The sequence below is a fragment of the Strix uralensis genome, chromosome 2 (genome assembly GCF_047716275.1).
Source record: "Strix uralensis isolate ZFMK-TIS-50842 chromosome 2, bStrUra1, whole genome shotgun sequence".
NCBI lineage: Eukaryota > Metazoa > Chordata > Aves > Strigiformes > Strigidae > Strix > Strix uralensis.
In genome coordinates this window covers 76,925,795-76,944,679 of record NC_133973.1, presented here as the reverse complement: position 1 = coordinate 76,944,679, position 18,885 = coordinate 76,925,795, and the positions used below count along the sequence as shown (strand labels likewise).

At 38.0% G+C, this 18,885-nt stretch overlaps 2 protein-coding genes across 7 annotated transcripts in view; one reads left to right on the top strand and one right to left on the bottom strand.

Annotated features, from left to right (window-relative positions):
- The window catches only part of ITGBL1 (integrin subunit beta like 1), a 153,935-nt gene extending 143,575 nt beyond the window's left edge, over nucleotides 1-10,360 (top strand). The window contains exons 9-11 of the mRNA XM_074859328.1: nucleotides 2,757-2,903; nucleotides 7,859-7,972; nucleotides 9,477-10,360. Coding sequence (XP_074715429.1) covers nucleotides 2,757-2,903; nucleotides 7,859-7,972; nucleotides 9,477-9,568 — 353 coding nt within the window. The 3' untranslated portion in view covers nucleotides 9,569-10,360. The remainder of the gene's footprint in view (nucleotides 1-2,756; nucleotides 2,904-7,858; nucleotides 7,973-9,476) is intronic.
- Nucleotides 10,361-10,713: 353 nt separating this feature from the next.
- FGF14 (fibroblast growth factor 14) overlaps nucleotides 10,714-18,885 on the bottom strand; it is a 420,876-nt gene continuing 412,704 nt past the window's right edge. For all 6 annotated transcript variants that reach the window (XM_074859333.1, XM_074859335.1, XM_074859338.1 and 3 more), the window contains one exon: nucleotides 10,714-17,515. In XM_074859333.1, coding sequence (XP_074715434.1) covers nucleotides 17,379-17,515 — 137 coding nt within the window. In that variant the 3' untranslated portion in view covers nucleotides 10,714-17,378. The remainder of the gene's footprint in view (nucleotides 17,516-18,885) is intronic.

The window sequence follows — 18,885 nt, the reverse complement described above, 5'->3', positions numbered from 1 at the left end:
CTTGCATACTCACCACCCTGATGGATGAGGCATCCAAAGAGCTGCAGCTGCCCAAAGTGATGTCAGCTAGGAGTAAATATTATTTTGGCAAAATGGATTACTTGAGACAAAATAATCCTTGCATCTTGAGGATTTATATGGCAAAAAGGAGGAGAGGAATGGCCAGCTCAGAAAAACGCATGTCAAAATTTTATGTAGTAGACTGTAAACTCTGCTGTAAATGTATAGATTATTCATTAACTTTTCATTTGACTTGTGTAAAGGCTTTACAGACATGATCATCTCTGCATTCTGTAAATCATAATGACTATACAAGAAAAATGATACAAAACTATTTTCTCAGTGAAATCAGCATGGATTTCTTATTATTTGCTGCTAAAATGAGTACAAGTATTTGTATCTCCACAAATAATTTTCCAGCACTGACATCCAGTTGTATATTCTGGTCTTGAGTCGTTGAGCTATTCTAAAATCTAATCTATATGTTGCTAATTAAAAATAAGTTAAGGCAGATAAAAACACTCTGACAGAAGCTTAGCTGGAGTAACTTAATGTAGACAACTGCATGCTGTCCACCTGGAAGGAGCATATGGGAAATTATATATCCTTGTTTTCTACCTCTTCTATTCTGGTTTGTGGTATAGCTATTCTTGTTTCCCAGTCTAACACAGAAGCTAAAGTAGCATCAAGCTTCTATTGTTGCTAGTTATCATTTTGTAATATTTGACATATGTTAAATACATATATGTGAATTTGTAATTGCTGAATGTCACTTGCAGAAGTGGGTAGGAATACTGTCGTAATAAGACTGCGTCATTGTTACTGAACATTTAAAGTTGTATAGGTAATAAGACAAAAAAACCAAAGATCAATACACAATCTGGAGTATGAAAATTATTCTGAACATTTAGATCACTGTAAATGACATCTCCAAGACTTTGGAGCTTCCAATATTTTCTAATTTAAATTAGTAAAGTATTTGGCCATCAGTAAAACATTAAGAAATTCCACTTATAGCAAACTACAAGATTCATCTCTCCTTTGGGCTTCTACCAGTGCTGCCACTGGTTTACAATGTTAAGTTGCACTGTTGCCTCATGAGGAGTCCAAAAATCAGAAGAACAAAGTTGCTGGTTTCCTTCTCTGCATCCTACAACTCAGTGCTTTGCCAGACACTCCTACTGCTTGTGCCCTTCTTCCCAGCCCATGCTCCCAGATTATCTCAGTCCCCTTGTTTCCACTGTCTTGCCCTACATAGCAGGTAGGATAGGACAAAAGTCACTGGTATGTATAATTTGCTTCTTTTAACCCCAGTAAACTGATTAGCTGAGGAACGTTCTTCTCTGCTGCAGAAATATTATTCAAGGTTGAAAAGTGAAGTTCTGGCTGGGAGATATTTCTTCTTTTTTCTATTTTCCATTTCTGTATTCTTCTCTGCATTTGCTGTCACTTTTCCCTTCTTCCTGGCCAGATTTTCTACTCAGTTTACTATTCAACATATTTTCCTTTTTCATTATTCTTTGTACAAATAATTCTCAAAAATTAATTTCATCTTTTTTTATTCCTTTTTTTAAACATCAATTATATCTTCTAGGCTCTATCATTGACCCACATTCTACAATTTCTTTGACCTTTCTCTCGCTTGTCGTTCCCTGTCCTTCTTTCCCTAACATTTCAGTGTATTCTTCTTCATTTGCCCTCTGTTTTGTTATTTCTTATTCCTCTTTTCTCTCTGTCCTTTCATTTTCCTCTATTTTTCCTCCTTATTATTAATCGTCTTTTGATTGCTGTGTCCTTACAACTGCATCATTCTTCTGCCCGTCCATCTTCCTGCTCATTCAGGCTTCTTGTCTTGATCTGGGAATTAAAATCTATGTGTCTCTGTGGAAAAGAACCCACCATGGTAGCCTGCCCATTCTTCTTCAAAGTCCTGCCTTGGGGTCATACAAGCATGTGCTCTGGAGAATGCTTTGGTCTGTTCCTCCTTCCTGCTCCTCCCTCAGCATTTCACTACAGGAAATATGAGGAGTGAAAGTCCCAAACCTTTTAAACTGCTGAGCTGGGATAGCTATGTCTGGAGAAGAGATGCAGAAGAGAAACAGAATGTTGTTGGGGTGATGAGAGGAACTCTTTGCAGGCTGCCAGCTGGGTTTACATACAACCTATTTTAGCAAGTGCATGAGACCTGGGGGATTTATCTTCATCCTGTACTATATGAGTTAATCTGCAGTAATTGCAGAGTATGTTGAGTCCAGGCTTTGCACGTCAGCAGCTCCATACACTGCAGCAGATAAGCAGCAGTAGTGGGCTGTTCTTGCCCACTACTGTTCTCTCTCTTGCCTGTTCTGCTGTGTGCTGTGCTGCTCTCAGCCCTGTGCTGGGGTCTGCTTCTTCAGGTGACAGTATGGCATATGCAGGTGAGACTTCAGCACTGGGCTGCAGGATTAAAGACATGGGAGGAAAGGGGTTGTGTCTGTCCTCAGTACACAGTGGACTAGGGAACATCCTATAAAGTTGAGCTGATGAGGGGAGTCATGCCTATGCTTTTCTGCCCATCACTAGGGCACGCTGTTTAACACAAGAATGAGAGAACTGAAGAATGCCACCCTGCCAGGAAGCTGTTGCTGTCCATCTCTCCGTCTGTCTATCCCATAGGATACACTTCACACTGCAGAGGTCTGAAGATGATCTCAGTTGTGACCGTAGTCACTACTTTCTGCTTGATTTGCTCATAACCAACCTTGGTGTTGTTACAGGCCATGGTATTTGCTCATGTGGCCGATGCATTTGCCAGGACGGGTGGTTTGGAAAGTTGTGCCAGCATTCAAGGAAGTGCAACATGACGGAGGAGGAGAGCAGAAGTCTCTGCGAGTCAGCGGATGGCATATTATGCTCGGGGAAGGGTAAGAACTGGCATCTGAGCTACCCCATGTCAGTGCCCCACCAGAGGAAAACGATCATGTTCAGGAAGACTAATGTGCATGGCAGAGGGTTGTTGTTTAGTAACCCTTTCTTTCAAAGGCACCTATTATTAAAAGGATGTTATATTTGGCTCCGTAATGCACTTACATCCATTTTGTCAAACACCCACCACACATGTTTAGGAGCATTACTCTCCTATGCAATTTGTTAATAGCATATAATTTCCTGTATGCGTTTATCTGATGGTCTGCATTGAACAGCCGTGCATTATACACCAGCCGTTAGTGCTCCATCCAGTTTGAGGGAGAGGGGCACTACCTGCAGTAACACTGAAATGGGCAAGATGGCAAATGTAGTATCTGAGGCAACAGTAAGTGGAGATGAGTGTTTAACAGAAACATTTGGTATACTTAATCATCCCTCTCCCCAACACAGCAGCAGAGGAAAGGTAAGACATCTGCAGCCCCCACAACAGAATCGCACAAACTCTCTCATTTACTAAATTTTATTCAGGTGATTGCATCAGCTTCAGTCCAGCCATAAAAAAAAGGCCACAGGGAGGAATAAAATTTATAAAATCTTGATAATTATCTGAAATTGTTCTCTGAGGTTCTTACCTTGCAGTCTTTCAGGCTAGGAAATTGCATTACCGGAAAGAGGGCTTTTTAGCTCCCCCGTAGTGCAAACTGTCTAGTTTTGTATGTAACATATCTGAAAGAGAATAGGCAAAAAACGGGTGGTAGAACTGGCTGGAGTCTAGAATGCACTCACTCCAGACTGAATGTGCCATTTCCTCTGTTCCTGTATCCCTTGCAGAGACAGGGAAGAAAGCTGCTAGCTGGAAAAAACAGTTAGGACCCTTCTATATCAGACAGATTTTCAGTTGTCCCTTTGGTAACTTTCATTTCAGTGCAAAGGAAATTTTAAAAGGGGTTTCCAGCCTGGCCTTCTTCCATCTGTATTATCACTTACCAGAATTCTCCACTGCACCATTTTATTTTATTTTTTTTCCCCAGTTGTTGCAATGTCATAGAAAATGAGGAAGACGAACTGCTATTGTTTCCAGAAGATGTGGCTATCTTTAAATTAGTGTATGTGTAAGAGGATGCTGAGTTACTGGAGAAATTAAGTAACTCTGTTTTACTGCAGAAGTTAACTTTTCTTCTTTTAGTCTTGGTCTCCTTGTAATTTTTTATATAAACCGTGAAGGTGAGTGAATATGCTTAAAATCAATAAAATGCACTATATAAGATTCTAAATAAATATAAACATGAAAAATGACATTGAATTTTAAAATATTTGTATTATCTGCTACCTTTTTGTAAGGATGGCTGAGAGCTATTTATTCCAGCCTGTGGGTCTTACTCTGAGAACAATTAGCTTTGAGCATGTATAGCAAGGCTACAATTTACTCTGAGGCTTTGGGAGCAATCTGGCAGGAATTTGCAGAGACACTGAGGATTTTTTTCCATCTGCTGGCTATGCTGCCCAGGGGGTGGTTTGGGATCTGGTCACTGGTGTAGGCTGGAGCATCCTGAAAGTTGCTCTAGGTTGTAACTTGCTGCAGGCAGGTAGTGCTTTTAAACCTGGCTGCATGAATGGCAGCTCCAAAGGCCCAGATTTTCTAATGTAGTAGTGCACTGTTGAACACCATTTACTTTCTATGGGAATTACAAACCTGACCTTAAGTCCATATTCAGCAACACTGGTGGGATGGCTTTTTAAAGTTTCTTCAGCCATCAAGCACATGTAAGCTTCCAATGTGATGGAAGGTTGCCCTGAGGACAGTCAACATAATAAAGCTGTGTCAAATTAGATGCTATAGCAGCTTTATTGTGGGAACAGCTGGTCATATGTACGTGCTTGTCCAAGCAGAGAAATACTTATGTAAGATAACTTCCAGAAGTGTGTGGCCAGTGAACATCCAAGGACACCACTGTCTCCCATCTCTTCTCTGAGCAGGATGGGGATCACAGGCAAATACAGTCAATTTACTTGTAACTTTTGTTTCTGTGCTTAGCTTTTTTTGTTTGTCTGTTTATTTGTTTGGGTTTTTATAGGCAAAGCTGCTCTTGATGTTAAATATGTATCTGGAAATCATGTCTTTCTGAGTACCCATACTTTAAAATGTTCATAGCTACTGTTACTGGCACTATCCAGAGGCCAAAATGACAAACTGTTCTTTTTGTTCCATTACATTGAGCAATAAGTAACCATTACTGGTCAAACATAAGGGAATTTCGAACCCGTGCAGTAATGGTGTTTATTCCATCTTTGGTGCAAACCTAGTCAAGATATGCAAGCCCTGTAATGGATTGAGGGAGCTTGAGTTTCTGTATGTCGGATTTAATAGACTCTAAGGAGTCCTGGTTTTCAGCACATAACTGCTGAACACTTTCAGAAAATTAGACTCTGTTAATATAAGTGAAGTTGGACAGGACATCCACATTCCTAGGCTGTTTTCAAAATCTTGGCTCACTGACTATGCCACCTGTAGTAAAAGCTCTTCCCAAGGAAAACAGCAACACCCACCGCACTGCTGCCTCCCTGGCAGTAAATGTAGGGCTGCAGATGGCTACTGTAACGGTGCAGGACCCGGGCTAGGTAATGAGCCAAATCCCATCCAAGAGGAACTGGCCAGGATCCCAGGGAACACCCCGCAACTCATTAGACTCATTTTAATTAAACTGAGGAGCCTCCCAGAGCAGCATGTTCTGTTCAGGGAAAAGACTTGATACATTCATTCTCCTTAACAATTTACATGATGGAGCCTGATCTACCTTTGTTGACTTGGTGTTAAATTTGCTGTATCGTCTGAAAAATAGCTTTAAACATCGTGGGCATCCATCAGTAGCAGCATCAGTGCTTGCTTATGCAGAATCACTTCAGGTTTCCTACAGTGTCACGCTCTTATTAACTGCTTTAATTTCACTAAAATTCGCTTACTATTCATCATTATTTTCAGCTGTCAGTACTTTGTAGTTTGTATAAACAGAGACATTCAGTTTAAATTGCTATCAAGTATGTCTTAGTGTATCTCTTATACAGCAACCATACAATATGTATGCTATCCTCCACTGCCTCTTTATACAGTGGCATTTTTTATCCTTGTAGGGAATGTATTTTCTGTGCCCATGACTCTGTAAACAATTCTCAGAACTCATGGAAAAGGTAGATGCTTAACCAAATACTCCCCTCCCCAAATGTTTCAATCACTAGCTCTTCCTGTATATATTTATGTGTTCCATATGTTACAAGTTAAAACAGCATTTCTTTAAAATTAGGCAATGAGTTAATTTTTGTCAGCTTGCCATGCACACTAAGTAACTTTTATTTTTAATTTAAAAAAATAGGTACTCTGCTGAGGCTGTTCTGGTTTCAAAGAATTAAGTTTCAGTGATCAGGGACACTTCAGTATTTATGGGAAGAACCTAGGGAAAATTGGTTGGTATTGACAGATCCACATTTTTTTAAAAAAATGTATATTTAGATGTTTACTATGGATTTTATTCAGAAGTCACTGAAAGGAATGGAGAGATGGAAAAGCATCATTTTATACACTTTGGCTCAGGCCCTGTTAAGTAACCCATGAATTCTCTGTAGGTTATGTTCTGACATAACCAAGCTTTCTTCTATATATTTTTCTTTAATACTGCATTAAACACATTGGTGACTTTGTACTGTAATCATTGTGGAAATAGTGCAAGAAGGTGGGATTTTCAACAGCATCTAACTCATTTATAAACAAGTTCTGTCAAAGGTCAACAGCTTCTTTGGTGACTTTTTTTTTTTTCTTTTTTTAAACTGCTGCTCCCTTAATTGAAAACTATGTGTGAATTCTTTGTTACCATTTATTTGGGTTCTGAGATTTTTGTATTGAGTTGTGCTGTAACCAGTTCTGAGGGCTAAAAAACGATTTTTGCTCAGCAGTTACTAAGCGCCCCACCTTGGTGTTAAGGGTCTGAACTCTGTATAGGGTCAGGCAGCTGAGGATCGGCTCTGTGAAAGCCAACTCTCTTCAGCTGGGTGTTGGGATCAGCCAGGAGGAATTACCATCTGCCAGTGGTATTTCTAGTTGCAGAAGAGCCTCTCTCACACCAGTCTCAGGCTTCCTGACACATGATAGCCTGGGGTCAACTCTCCCTTCCAGGATTCAGAGCCATGAACCTTCTCCTGAAGGTAGGGATGTCTCTGAATATTCCCTTAAAGGGAGGTTTTTGGTGCTCGGTGGGTTACGGCATCACCTGAATGTCACCATAAAGTTGCTCCTTTGCCTGTGGGGGTGCGACATGCCATCCCTGAGGAGGAGGAGAGCGGCTAATCCCAACAAAGGGCACTGCAGTACTCTGCAGGAATGAGCAAACTGCTGAGCTGCTGTTATGTGCACAAACTATTTCTGACCTAGAGCAAATATTTAGTAATTCCATGGGAGGTGGAGCAGCTTCACTTGTGGTGATGAGGATTTTGGGGGTCTAAATGTTAATCTTAGGCACCTCTGTTCTTTTGTGGACTCATCCCTAAAGGCTTTAGATGAGGAGGGTCATTTTCTTCCTGCCTACGATTTCAGTAACAGTCTATCAGGGACAATCTGAGCTTTTAGAGTCAAAAAAAAAGAACAGCTACTGGGAAGAGTAGCCCTGATTGTAGGTCTCTGAAACCAAAGGAAAGCTTCAAAATGTGAGTCTTGATTAAGTGAAATAGCAGAATCAAAGCATTAGTAGTAACGTCCCACCATATTATAGCTCACCCCAAAAGAATCCTTTTATTCAAAAAGCTTTTAGCTTGATCATTTTCTTTTATGCAATAGCTACTTAGGCAGCAATTTTGTGAGTACGCGCACGTGTGTATGTGTGCACGTGTGTGTCTGGGGATGTTATTTTCTAGTCTGAAAATGCCAGTGCTCTTTGACTGTGGGTAATAATTTTTGTGATTTCAGGTTCCTGCCACTGTGGAAAGTGCATCTGTTCACCACAGGAATGGTACATTTCAGGCGATTTCTGTGAATGCGATGACAGAGACTGTGACAAACATGATGGTCTCATTTGCACAGGTGCAGTACAGGCTATCACTTAATTGCTCCAAGAAACAAACGGTGTTGATGGGAATTATGTTAGACAAAGCCCAGCTTCTTCTTTCTCCAGTGATGGAGGAAGTGCATTTACCGGTTATTTAAACCTGCTATAATTGTTTCTTTGTGCAGTGTGATAATCAACTTGAGGTTTCACAACAACAGTTGAAAGCCGGAGTATGAATTTAAAAAAGTAAGCCAGCTATGAAATCCATCAACAATTTTCACTGTAATAGTCTACAAGTTACTGCTTTTTGGAAAAGGACATAAGTGTCAGCATTGTGATCATGAGATTTCTTTAACTCTTGTTCTCTTACTGGACTTTCTATGTGTATAATACATTTAAGTCATAGATGAAGTTCACTTGTCTGATAATCTTTGGTAGGTGAGAGACACAGTTGTGTGGGTTAACAGAGCTACCTGGCAATCAGACGATTCTCAGTGGGAGGCTGAAATACCTGACAGGTTTTCTTATGATGTGATGTCTAGTGATTAAAGCAGCTTCACCTTAACATTGTCTGAGAGTTCAGGTGGCAGATGCGGAAAGAAATGGGCAGGCTGCCAACAAACCCTCATAACAAATCTAGTGACAAGAAGCAACATGGGAATTGCTACATTAACTCACTGGCTGCTTCCTGTTATAAATCTTAATTTTAGAAAGTCTTTGCTGAGCAATTATTAGATGTGGAGGAAATCTGCAAACTGATTAGAGCAAGAGTGGGAGGGCTGACACTAGTAAATTGTATCTACTGGCTAGCCCTATTAGCAAGGGTCCTTTTCTGGGGGCAAGTAGCCAGTATAGAGGCAACAGGAGCCTTATCTTCAGCTGCAGCAGTTATTCACACATCTTCATAAAGTCAGTAGAAAGAGAAGCTTACATTGGACATCCAGGCTGTAGAGGTCTCAAGCTGAGCATCCAGAAGTCAAAAATATTGAAGTAAAATGAAAATAGGGGTCTCAGCACTTAATGTTTCCTCACTGCAAAATAGGGACAACACATATTTTATCTATTTAATAGAGAGTTTGAGATATTATTTATTTGTATAGCACTTCCGAGAACTTAAGTTTAAAGTTTTTCATGTTCAAAGCGATGTTTTTATTGCTATTCTGTTTGTAACTCTTTTATGTCTTTTTCTTTCTGCATAATAGTTAAAAGTAATCTTGTTTTTCCTTGTACCTGGAGGTACAGTGTGAACACTGAGCCTCAACACCTGGGTACAAATGATGGTGGCATAATTACAATATTTGCAGTTCTGCTGATGGAATTATTGAGAGAATGCTATTACTGCTTTGGAAGTGTAGGTTTGGGGTGGCTTCTTAATGCAATGGAACAGTAATTGCTCCCTTCCAAAGAAAAAAAAAGGGGTGAGGGGAACAATAAAGGAACAATGCAACTACTTTAGCATGGCTTTTTACTTCCCATAAAACACATTTTAATGTAGCACATTTCAATTATGATAATTGCCCTTTATTCATTCTCTTCTAGGCAATGGTGTTTGTAGCTGTGGAAACTGTGAGTGCTGGGAAGGATGGAATGGAAATGCTTGTGAAATCTGGTTGGGGAGAGAATACCCTTAACAAAGGACATAAAAGACTGAGGAGGTTTTCTGGTTGTTTTTCTTTAGGCTGCTAGAACATTTAATTTCAGAAGTACTCAGTGTATGGGTGTGGGTGTGCATGCACACACACATATATGGGTGTAAATACTTTAGAACATGCATTTGAGAGACTGCTCCTTAAAGAAAAGCATGACAAAACCAAAAGAAAAAAAAATTAAAATGTCTTGGGAGCAGGACAGTCCAAGCTCTAAAAGATGAAGTCATAAAATACTGGCCCTCTGGAACTTCTCCAGAGTTTTTTGGTAAATTCAGTGGGACTGAGATTACACCCATAATGCCTATTTCCTAAGCAACCTTTAAAAAATGTGTAAGAAAGCCTTTTTTTTTTAGCATTATTTACTTGGTTGTCAGCTCTCCATATCAGTATGCAACATTACTCCTGTAGAAGAGTAGCACTACTTGAATATTTGGCAAATAATTAATTTGATTCATTTTTTGGTGTTTGACAAATACATTGTTTGGCCCTTTTTTCTTTGTAATGATCCTGATTATGCACCAGCTCATAAATTGAGAGAAGCTGTAAAGCTTATAAAAATACTAATGATTTCTCATTTGGTTAAAGCATAGTATTTGTATAACTGAGGTCCAATTACCTGAAAACCAAAATGTTTGAATAGACCCTTGTCCACAAGAGAACTTAGTTTCTGTGGTTAATGTGTCAGTAAGTTGGTTATCTAGTCTACGTGTTTTGATACTTTCAAATGCATAACCTATAGGAGTATAAGGAATGAAACTAATAAAGATACAAATGTATGATTACCTGTTCTGAATATGTATCCTGCAACTCATATGTACTTTTCTCATACTTCTCTATATATGTACAGTTGCTAGTCCTCTTAAATGTAAAGCAAATGAAAATTTGTTACACTAATAACTTTTAGGATGACAATTCTGTATGCTATTAGAAATCACTGTTTGGAACAGATTGCACTGTCACACACGGTATTCGTTGAATTTAACTGCTTTTATAGAAATGGGGAGCCTGAAGGTCAACTGACTTGAAAAATCAGCTGTGCTATGCAGTAGCCTGGTCTCAGCTAAAGATGTTCAGAAAATGGCAACAAAGTAATTAAAGTTTTAATACAGTAAATACAAACAAAGCAGTGGTATGAACAAAAATTTTATTTTTATTTTCCAATGGTGAAATGCTGCTCAGTGTGAAATTCACATTGAGTTATGAATGATGCACAACTATTGGGACTTCCCTAACTTATTTACATATGAGTCTCTTGGTTTTTTGTACATGTAGATTTGGCAGCCCTTGAATTCTTTAGAGCAAAAAAAAGATACATACATTTTAGTTTCAAAAGTGTTTACATTTTGTGAAACCATGATTGAGTGAGAAATTGCTTAAATGGCTGGAAAATATTTCTTTTTAATACCAAACTGTAATACTGTGGTTTAGGTGCCAAGGTCCTGATTTTTGAAGAGGTACATGACTCAGAAATAAGGGAACTATATATCAGCCAAAAAAAGTATTTCCATTATTGGTCTAGAAACTAGTTTTCATTTAGAAAGGACGATTTTGAAATAGGAAAATACAATGGTACAGTACATGTAATAGAATGCAAAAAATTTGAATGAATTTATTTAATCACTTTTATTATTCCCCCTTCCCATGTAGCTTGCTTTTTCTCTTACCCAATATTTTCCTTAACCTGGATTCTTTCTTTCTAAAAATGAAGCTTGTGAAACCCATGTTCTCAGGGAGTATAATCACCAAACATCCGTGCATAACTTCTATAGTATAGAAGTTATGCAGATAAATAACAAGACGTACATCCCAAAGCTGCTAGCTGCTGTTCTCTATTTAGATAACAAAAATATCAGGCAGAGTTCTAAAATGTATTGATACAGGATAAAGAATCTTCAAAGTAAAATTAATCTTGAAATCATAGTTATAATTTATACTTATAAGCCTTAAACTCTGTAGAGCTTAACAGGAATATCTTCTTAAATTTTAACACATATGCATTTTGTCAACCCTGGTGTCTGGAGTGCACAGATAGCCAGTTTTATTTATATTTATGAATACTGCTGACCTGAATCATCTTATAATCAGTGTTTTTTCGCATATACATTCATCTGCTGAATCAGAGTGTAAACAATGAAAGATACAAAGTTTTCCTTGACTTCCTTCCATTTGTATTTAGTGCTGTAATAAGAAAATACTAGATAATCAAAACTCTTATCTAGGTTCAGTAGATGCTTTTGACTTGTTTCATGGCATGATAAGCAGATTTATATATACTGAAGATCAGGTGTGGTATTTCAGGTACTCATTCATAAACAAAAGAACAATTCTTTAGAGGGTTGCAATGTCATATTTGATGCATTTTACTTTGTAATTTGCTTTCATTTTAAATTTATAAACTTAAAGTGTAAGATGATTTTGAAATTCTAGTTAGAATTTTAAAAAATCAGCTCCAACATTTTAGGTGTTTATGTATGGATTACATAGCCATAGCATTTCAAAAAGTGCTATCCAAGTTGTTTGTTAAGGTATCTATGGAAAAACATTAGAATATTCTAAGACAACTACTGTCAGTGGTCTTTAAAATGTAAATTATCAAACAAAATGGTGCTATCGCGATAAACCTTAAAGTATTAACTAAGACTACTCAAAATAGAACGTATATGTAAATTAATTTCCAATTTTTATTCTGTTTCTTATAATGTTGCTTGAACATTCCCCCTGCTCGTCATGCTGAGGTAACTGGTGATGTAACTCCCAGCAGATCTGTTTTGTGGCTCATTTCCTCACTAGAAAAATGAGATCAGAAGGAATAAGACTGTTATTCCACATATGCAAAAATAATAACTGTATTAATAAATTGTGATTTTACACCTCATTCCCTGTGACAGGAATTTCAGATATATAAACTGTAAAAGCAGGAAGAGGTGTAAGAGAGTGAAACGTACTGCTTGATTCTTCATACCTAGTGACTGTAAAACCTTGCTTCCAGGCCTGTGGCAAAAGGCAGTTCCAGGTCGCAAAAGCAAATTGGATAAATGGGGATTTTGTACTGGTTAGAATTATAAACCTTATAAACAAAAGATACTATAACCTTGCTTTCTTCTTATGAGAGAAAGAACACAGTCCAGAAGTGTGCCGAATGCTTCTACAATAGACTTGCAGGATTATGCCTATTGTATATAACATATCTGTAATATTTCCTATAAAACAGCTGTGGATCGATTTGCATGTGTAAATTATTAACCTAATTGTGATTCTTTTTCCCCTGGCCATGCCCTCTTTTAGAAACACATAGATTAACATTTAATCATGTCCCTGCTCTAACATTTCTGATCTGATGCACTGCCCTTGCTTCTTTACAGAATGACCTCACTTTGTAGCTAAATGATACAGCCAAATGATACTGGGATGGAGAAAGCTAAGTTTAATATTTCTGTGACTGGGTATTAGAAGAAAAATTTTATTACGTTTTTAAAAATAAGTCATAGCAATTGTATTAGTCATATCCCCCCCCCCCCCCCCCCCCCCGGTTAATAGACATTTTAAAATGCATTGCACAGAATGAGTTTATCTAAAGGGTCATTTAAAAGAAAGATAACCTCCTTAGTCTAATTTCACTTGCATTCCCATTTGAATGGAGCTGAATAATTTCTTCTTTATACCAATAAACAGATGGATCAGCAAGACACACTTTCAATGCATGGACCAAACTGCCTGCTTTCATATCTCATTGCTTTACAGTGGTTTTAAACCAAGAGAAAAAGTTTCCATATATATATATATATAAAAAGTCAGAGTTCTTTGTTTCAGGTATGTCCATATGACCACAGTCAAAGTGAATTGCTTTACTCTATATCTGGGGGTGAGGAGTTTGTTAAGAACCAACCTGACTCTACACAAGTTAATGAAAACGACTATATTAAAAAATTATTTAAGAGTGGCTAAAAACTCCAGCAAATTAAGCAAAAGCTGTGCTATGTGAACTACAAAGCACTTGAAAGCTATAGACACCTTTCTATAGGCTCTATCATTTGAGCAATCTCATAAGGATTCTTGTGTATTTATAAAAATTTTAAGTACAACAAAACGGTGCTTTGTTGAAGTAGTTCATATCTACTTAAAACTGGATTTCTAAAAGTGTTAAGGTGTGACTGATTTTGCCAAATAGAACTGTAGCTGAAATACAGATTAAAAAACCAGGAAAGAGATAATGACTATGTGCAGTGTTAACATATGAAATGGTAAGATGAGGTTGGATTGCTGTGCTGTTTTATCAGTGATTAGATAAAACCCAGAAGAACAAAATAGAAAGCAAGCATGCAGAAGATCTGGAACGCTGCAGATTCACAGACAGCTGGACATGTAAGTACAAAAAACCCAATCTGTAAATACAAATGGATTCCATCAGGTTTACTATACAGTACTTTAGTAGTAACAGACAGTTGAAAACAGCTTTCACTTAACAGCAAAATTAATTTTAGAGGGAAGAAAATGGTGGTCTCATCCTGGAGAACAGCAAGAGAGGTATTATATTAAGGAGCTAAAATTTTCTTTGGCATGGTAAAAGGGGAGAACTGAGTTTGCCAACCTATTTACATGAAGTTTCACCATCCTGTGGCGAGTGCAATGATGTTTTGCACAGTCTACTTCTTACATAAACTTTTTTGTTGTTTTCTGGTATGCCTTCTTATAAATGTTTTATTCATCATGTTGAATCTGTGTATACAACAAATAATAATAAACACAAACTGTACAATGCAGACAAACTCTTTGCATATATGCATGTAAATTTAGTAATACAGACCAACAGTTCTTGGATAAACACCACCTACTACATGCAGTTCATCCTTTCTATCCTCTTCCCATGCAACAGATGAGACAAGCAACAAAACTAAAGGGATGAAACAAAGCACAAAGACCCCTTTGCTATGTTTAAACAGATTGTAGAAAAAATATTTTTTAGGACATCTATTCATTGGATTAAACACACATACGTATTTAGCCCACAGAAACAAAACCAGAAAAAAATAAGAAAAAATGCTGTATTTCCAGTATGCACTAACTGCTTACAAAAATTAAATCTGGCCTTAATTATAGACCCCCAAACCGGTTTGCAGATCATAATTGCTCAGGATCAAGAGTTTAATGTTGAAAACAATACTTATGTAGCATCAGGCCATGAACCAGAACCTCCTTGCATGGCTCAGTCAGGTCTCCAGCCCTGTCTCTCCCCAAGCTCTTATACTGGGAGAGTAAAAAGATGGCTGGATGGGACATGAACACATGTATTCCCTCCTCATGAACTGTGATGAAATTCAGGTGAGAGGGAAAGAGTATCTAGCCTTCAGCTGTATTATCTCACTCAAAATATTGTGAAGTGCTCCTCTTATAATTGTAGGAAAGCCTGGGGCCTCCTCTGGACCTGGCAGATAGTACAACGTCAAGGCTGCTGCCTCCCATGGGTCCCCCAGATGAATTGTAAACCCCCAGCTCACCACGTGAGCTGCTTTGGTTTGGTTTTGTTTTCTCGGGGATGGTGCACAAATCCCACTGGACCAGATGGGATGAGAAGGGTGCACCGAAGTTTTTAATAAAGTGTTGTTTTCCCCACACACACATATTTAGTGCTAGCAGGCAAGGGCACAGTCTAAGTCAAAGTTTCTTTGCATTTTTATCACAGTATTAGCGTAGGTTTGTATTTTTTTTTCTCTACATGGATAGTGGGCTTCATGCTTAACTCATTCCCTCCCTAGAAAGACCCATCATCAAGTGTTAGCTTGCTGTTCTCATATTACAGATATAAACCAGAAAGTCTGGCCTATGAAAAAAAAGTTTATCTAGAATTTAGCAGCTTTGGAGTAGTCTCCTTGAAGACTGCACAAAATTTGCTTATAAAAACAGAATACATTTGAAAACTAGCATGAAGAGTTCATTCAGACTGAATCAGTTTTCAGCTGAGCAGACAGGGAGTTTGAAATAACCAGCAGTCTCTGTTAGGGACTTCAGCACAAAGATGTGATAAAAGAAATTGCCAGAAATACAATGCTAAAAAAGGAACAGATGATTTCCTTTTTTTGTCTTTAAATATCAAGGTACAAGAGGCCAAGAGAGCATTGCCACACAGTTTTCCAGACTGAGGTACAGTTTGGTCCTTGTTGCCCCTTTTTGAGAAACAAATACCTCCTTAAGCATACAGAGAATACCCATATTTTTAGTCTTCTGAAGGCCTGTGATTAAGTGTGCAACACTTCAGTGGCATCTCTGTGGCATTCTCTAAATCTTCCTCCTCGCCCCCAACATTGGTTTAATCGTTCACAAATGACAAACTCAAAGGATTGATGTTGTTTCTGGTAATAAGGTCCAAGGCTTCAATTTTATAATGTTTTTGATTTGTTCTAAGTTCATGTAGGAGAAAGTACAGTATACAGAGAGCAAGGCAAGGCACCTTCAATCTAGCAATTTGTTGGGCATATTTTCCTAGGAAGCTGGGTGGAGGTACGTACTGGGATATCAGTGATACATAGGACTGGACTTTGCATGCTTAGCGAAAACTAAAAATAAAAGATTTGTAATATGTCCAGTTTTAAAACTTTTTTTTTTTTTTTTTAAACACCAGAAATATTTAATTTGTAACTACCCTTTGCATTGGTGCTGCAAAAATGAACACGACAACATCCTTGCCCATGCTTTGCTAAGTAGGTGTGGGATTCAGCCAAAAATAACAATGGCATTAAGTTCAGTTCCTTAAAAACAGGAAAGGATTATATTTGAAATGGATTTAGGTAGCGCAATTCTGGTTAGTCTTATTTATGTTTTTTTTAATTGGTGGTGCTTGTTTTTCAAACAATGACGATTTAGTAGATGAAAAATGAGCCTTAATTCAGGCCTACAAGGCCTACAAAATTCTTTGGACCCACTTTCCCAAAAATTAGTGGGTCTTGCTCGCTGGGCAAGGCAAATGTTACCATTACCAGTAAGCCTGTGATATGTATAAAACACACACACAAAAAGAAACTATAGGGGGATGCCAAACACTTGTTTCAGAAAACTTCCTGTTGGCTGTGTTTGACACTCTTTCCTCCACTATAATGCCAACCTCAGAAGCACAGTATCTGTTACTAGAGAGTATTCACATTTAATCAATATTGTAAGCCAGAGACAACAATCCTATTCTTTATAGATATAATTTGTATTAATAGATTTTTGAAGGCTTCCTGATTCCCTGATTGCTTTCAAAACTAAGCCACCGGCAACACTTAAGTTATAGAGAAACACAATCCCTGCAAAAGGTCACAGACAGTGGAGCGAGCAGCCTTATAAAAAAGGGAAGAAGAGAAATCCATAATAGCACAGGTTTACAGCATCTAACTAGAAATTACTTGATTATTTGTGTGCTACAAAATAGAACTTAAACACATGGATTTTGCTGAAACTGGACTCAAAAAGGGATTATGGGCAATTGTCAGCAGGCAAGGTATCAAGTGTACTTGTGAAGTATGTCATTCACATGAAGTGTCACAGTCACAGAAAAGATATTAAAAAGGCATTCCAATATCTGGTAGGGCATTCCATGGTCTGAGTTTAGCTGGTTCATCCAGGTGTCTTCTTGTTGTGGGTGGAGCTACATGTTGAGATTTATCCTCTTGCAACAACTCAGTTCAGCAACAGCAACGGGCAAGCATGTGACTTGCCGCAAGCTGATCCACAGACACTGCAGAGGGGAAGTCTGGCAAGGATAAATTGCTCAACTGTACTCGGGACTCAGTAAGTCACAACACCTGTGAGGATCTGGCTATGTTGTCTTACTCTTGGTAACTGGTTTGCCGCCATTCATTATTGCAGATGCACTTGTGCTTTTACTTGGAGTTACCCCAGCCTTTGGCACTGTTTCTCCAATATCATGCAAAGATGGTTCTCGATACATGGCAACTGAGGGGAGAAAAGAGAAAAAGAGAGACATTTTTAAGACTGTATCTATCTCATTTAAGAGCTCATCTCAAATAGGATTAATTTTCTACAGTAACTGATACTGTAATATAATCCATGTTCCTCTTGCAAGTGAGGGAAACTATTTACTTTGACAGACACTTGTTTTGCATGACTGATAGCTTTGCTTCACCTTCCAATTTTATCACTTCTCTGTCTGACTTAAAAACACAGTAGGAAACTGTATGCTTGCTTATGTAATGGCAACTATAGAAGCCTTGGAAATGAAAAATTACTGTTCTGTCTTTGCATGAGGCAGACACACAAAAATACACATATATATACACACATGTGTATATATATATATACACCCCTTAAATAAATATTCTGCAAGTTTTTAGAAGTAAAATATGATAAGACAGATGGTGTTTAACAAATGGGATCATACAATACAGTTGTCTAGACTTAAGTGTTCTTTTTTAGTCCTACATTGCAAGACCAGGCTTGAGTCCAGCTCTACAAAGTTATTTGTACATCTGTCTGCCACATCTGAGGAGCTCGACCATGATCTCGTCAGGTGTGTACTTAAGAAATGTCCAGGACAGTGCTGCAGAGAGTACACAAGAGATTTGGGTTTTTTTCTCCCTCCTTTCCAAAAACATATGCAGTAGCCACTGATCTCCACTGAATGTAGAAGTGCAGAAAACCCCAGATTAAACTATTAACTGAATTCTTACAGGAATTAAAAATTTGCCCCTGGGCTTTAGTCCCTATCTAACCACTAAATCCTTTGAGGAAAATACATGTATTCAATTACACAGTTCCAGCATTAAGCTGCCTTAATGATTAATGCTCTTGGATAATTCAATTTCATTTTCCATGTCACTGAATCAGGTAATATTTCCACTTATACCTAACTTCAGTAGCATTTATTTATATCAGAGCAACGTTGAAAGAGATGTCAAACCAGTCAAAAGAATTAATCATCACACTGTGATTTCAGGACTGGCTGTGTTGCTGCCATAGAGAGCACAATCCCTTCATCACTTGGCTAATTAGAGTAGGAGGCAGGAGCATCAAAGTACTGACCTTGATCTTCAATGGTGTGAAGTTTCATAATAAATATGAAGAGCCCCATAGCATATTAACTAATCAAATACTTGTTCTAACATTTCCAATGACATAATCTAAATCCTTTTATGGCTTTTGAAAGTCTGAAATTAAACATCTTCTCTAGTGTATGCAAGGCTGGTTATGATCTATGTCTTCAGAGTGCCCCCATAACTGTGTTTAGGACACTTTGCTGATTAATTAAAGAGCTTGATGAAATAACACCGTGGCCTACAAAAATATTAAGTCGAATAACATGAGAT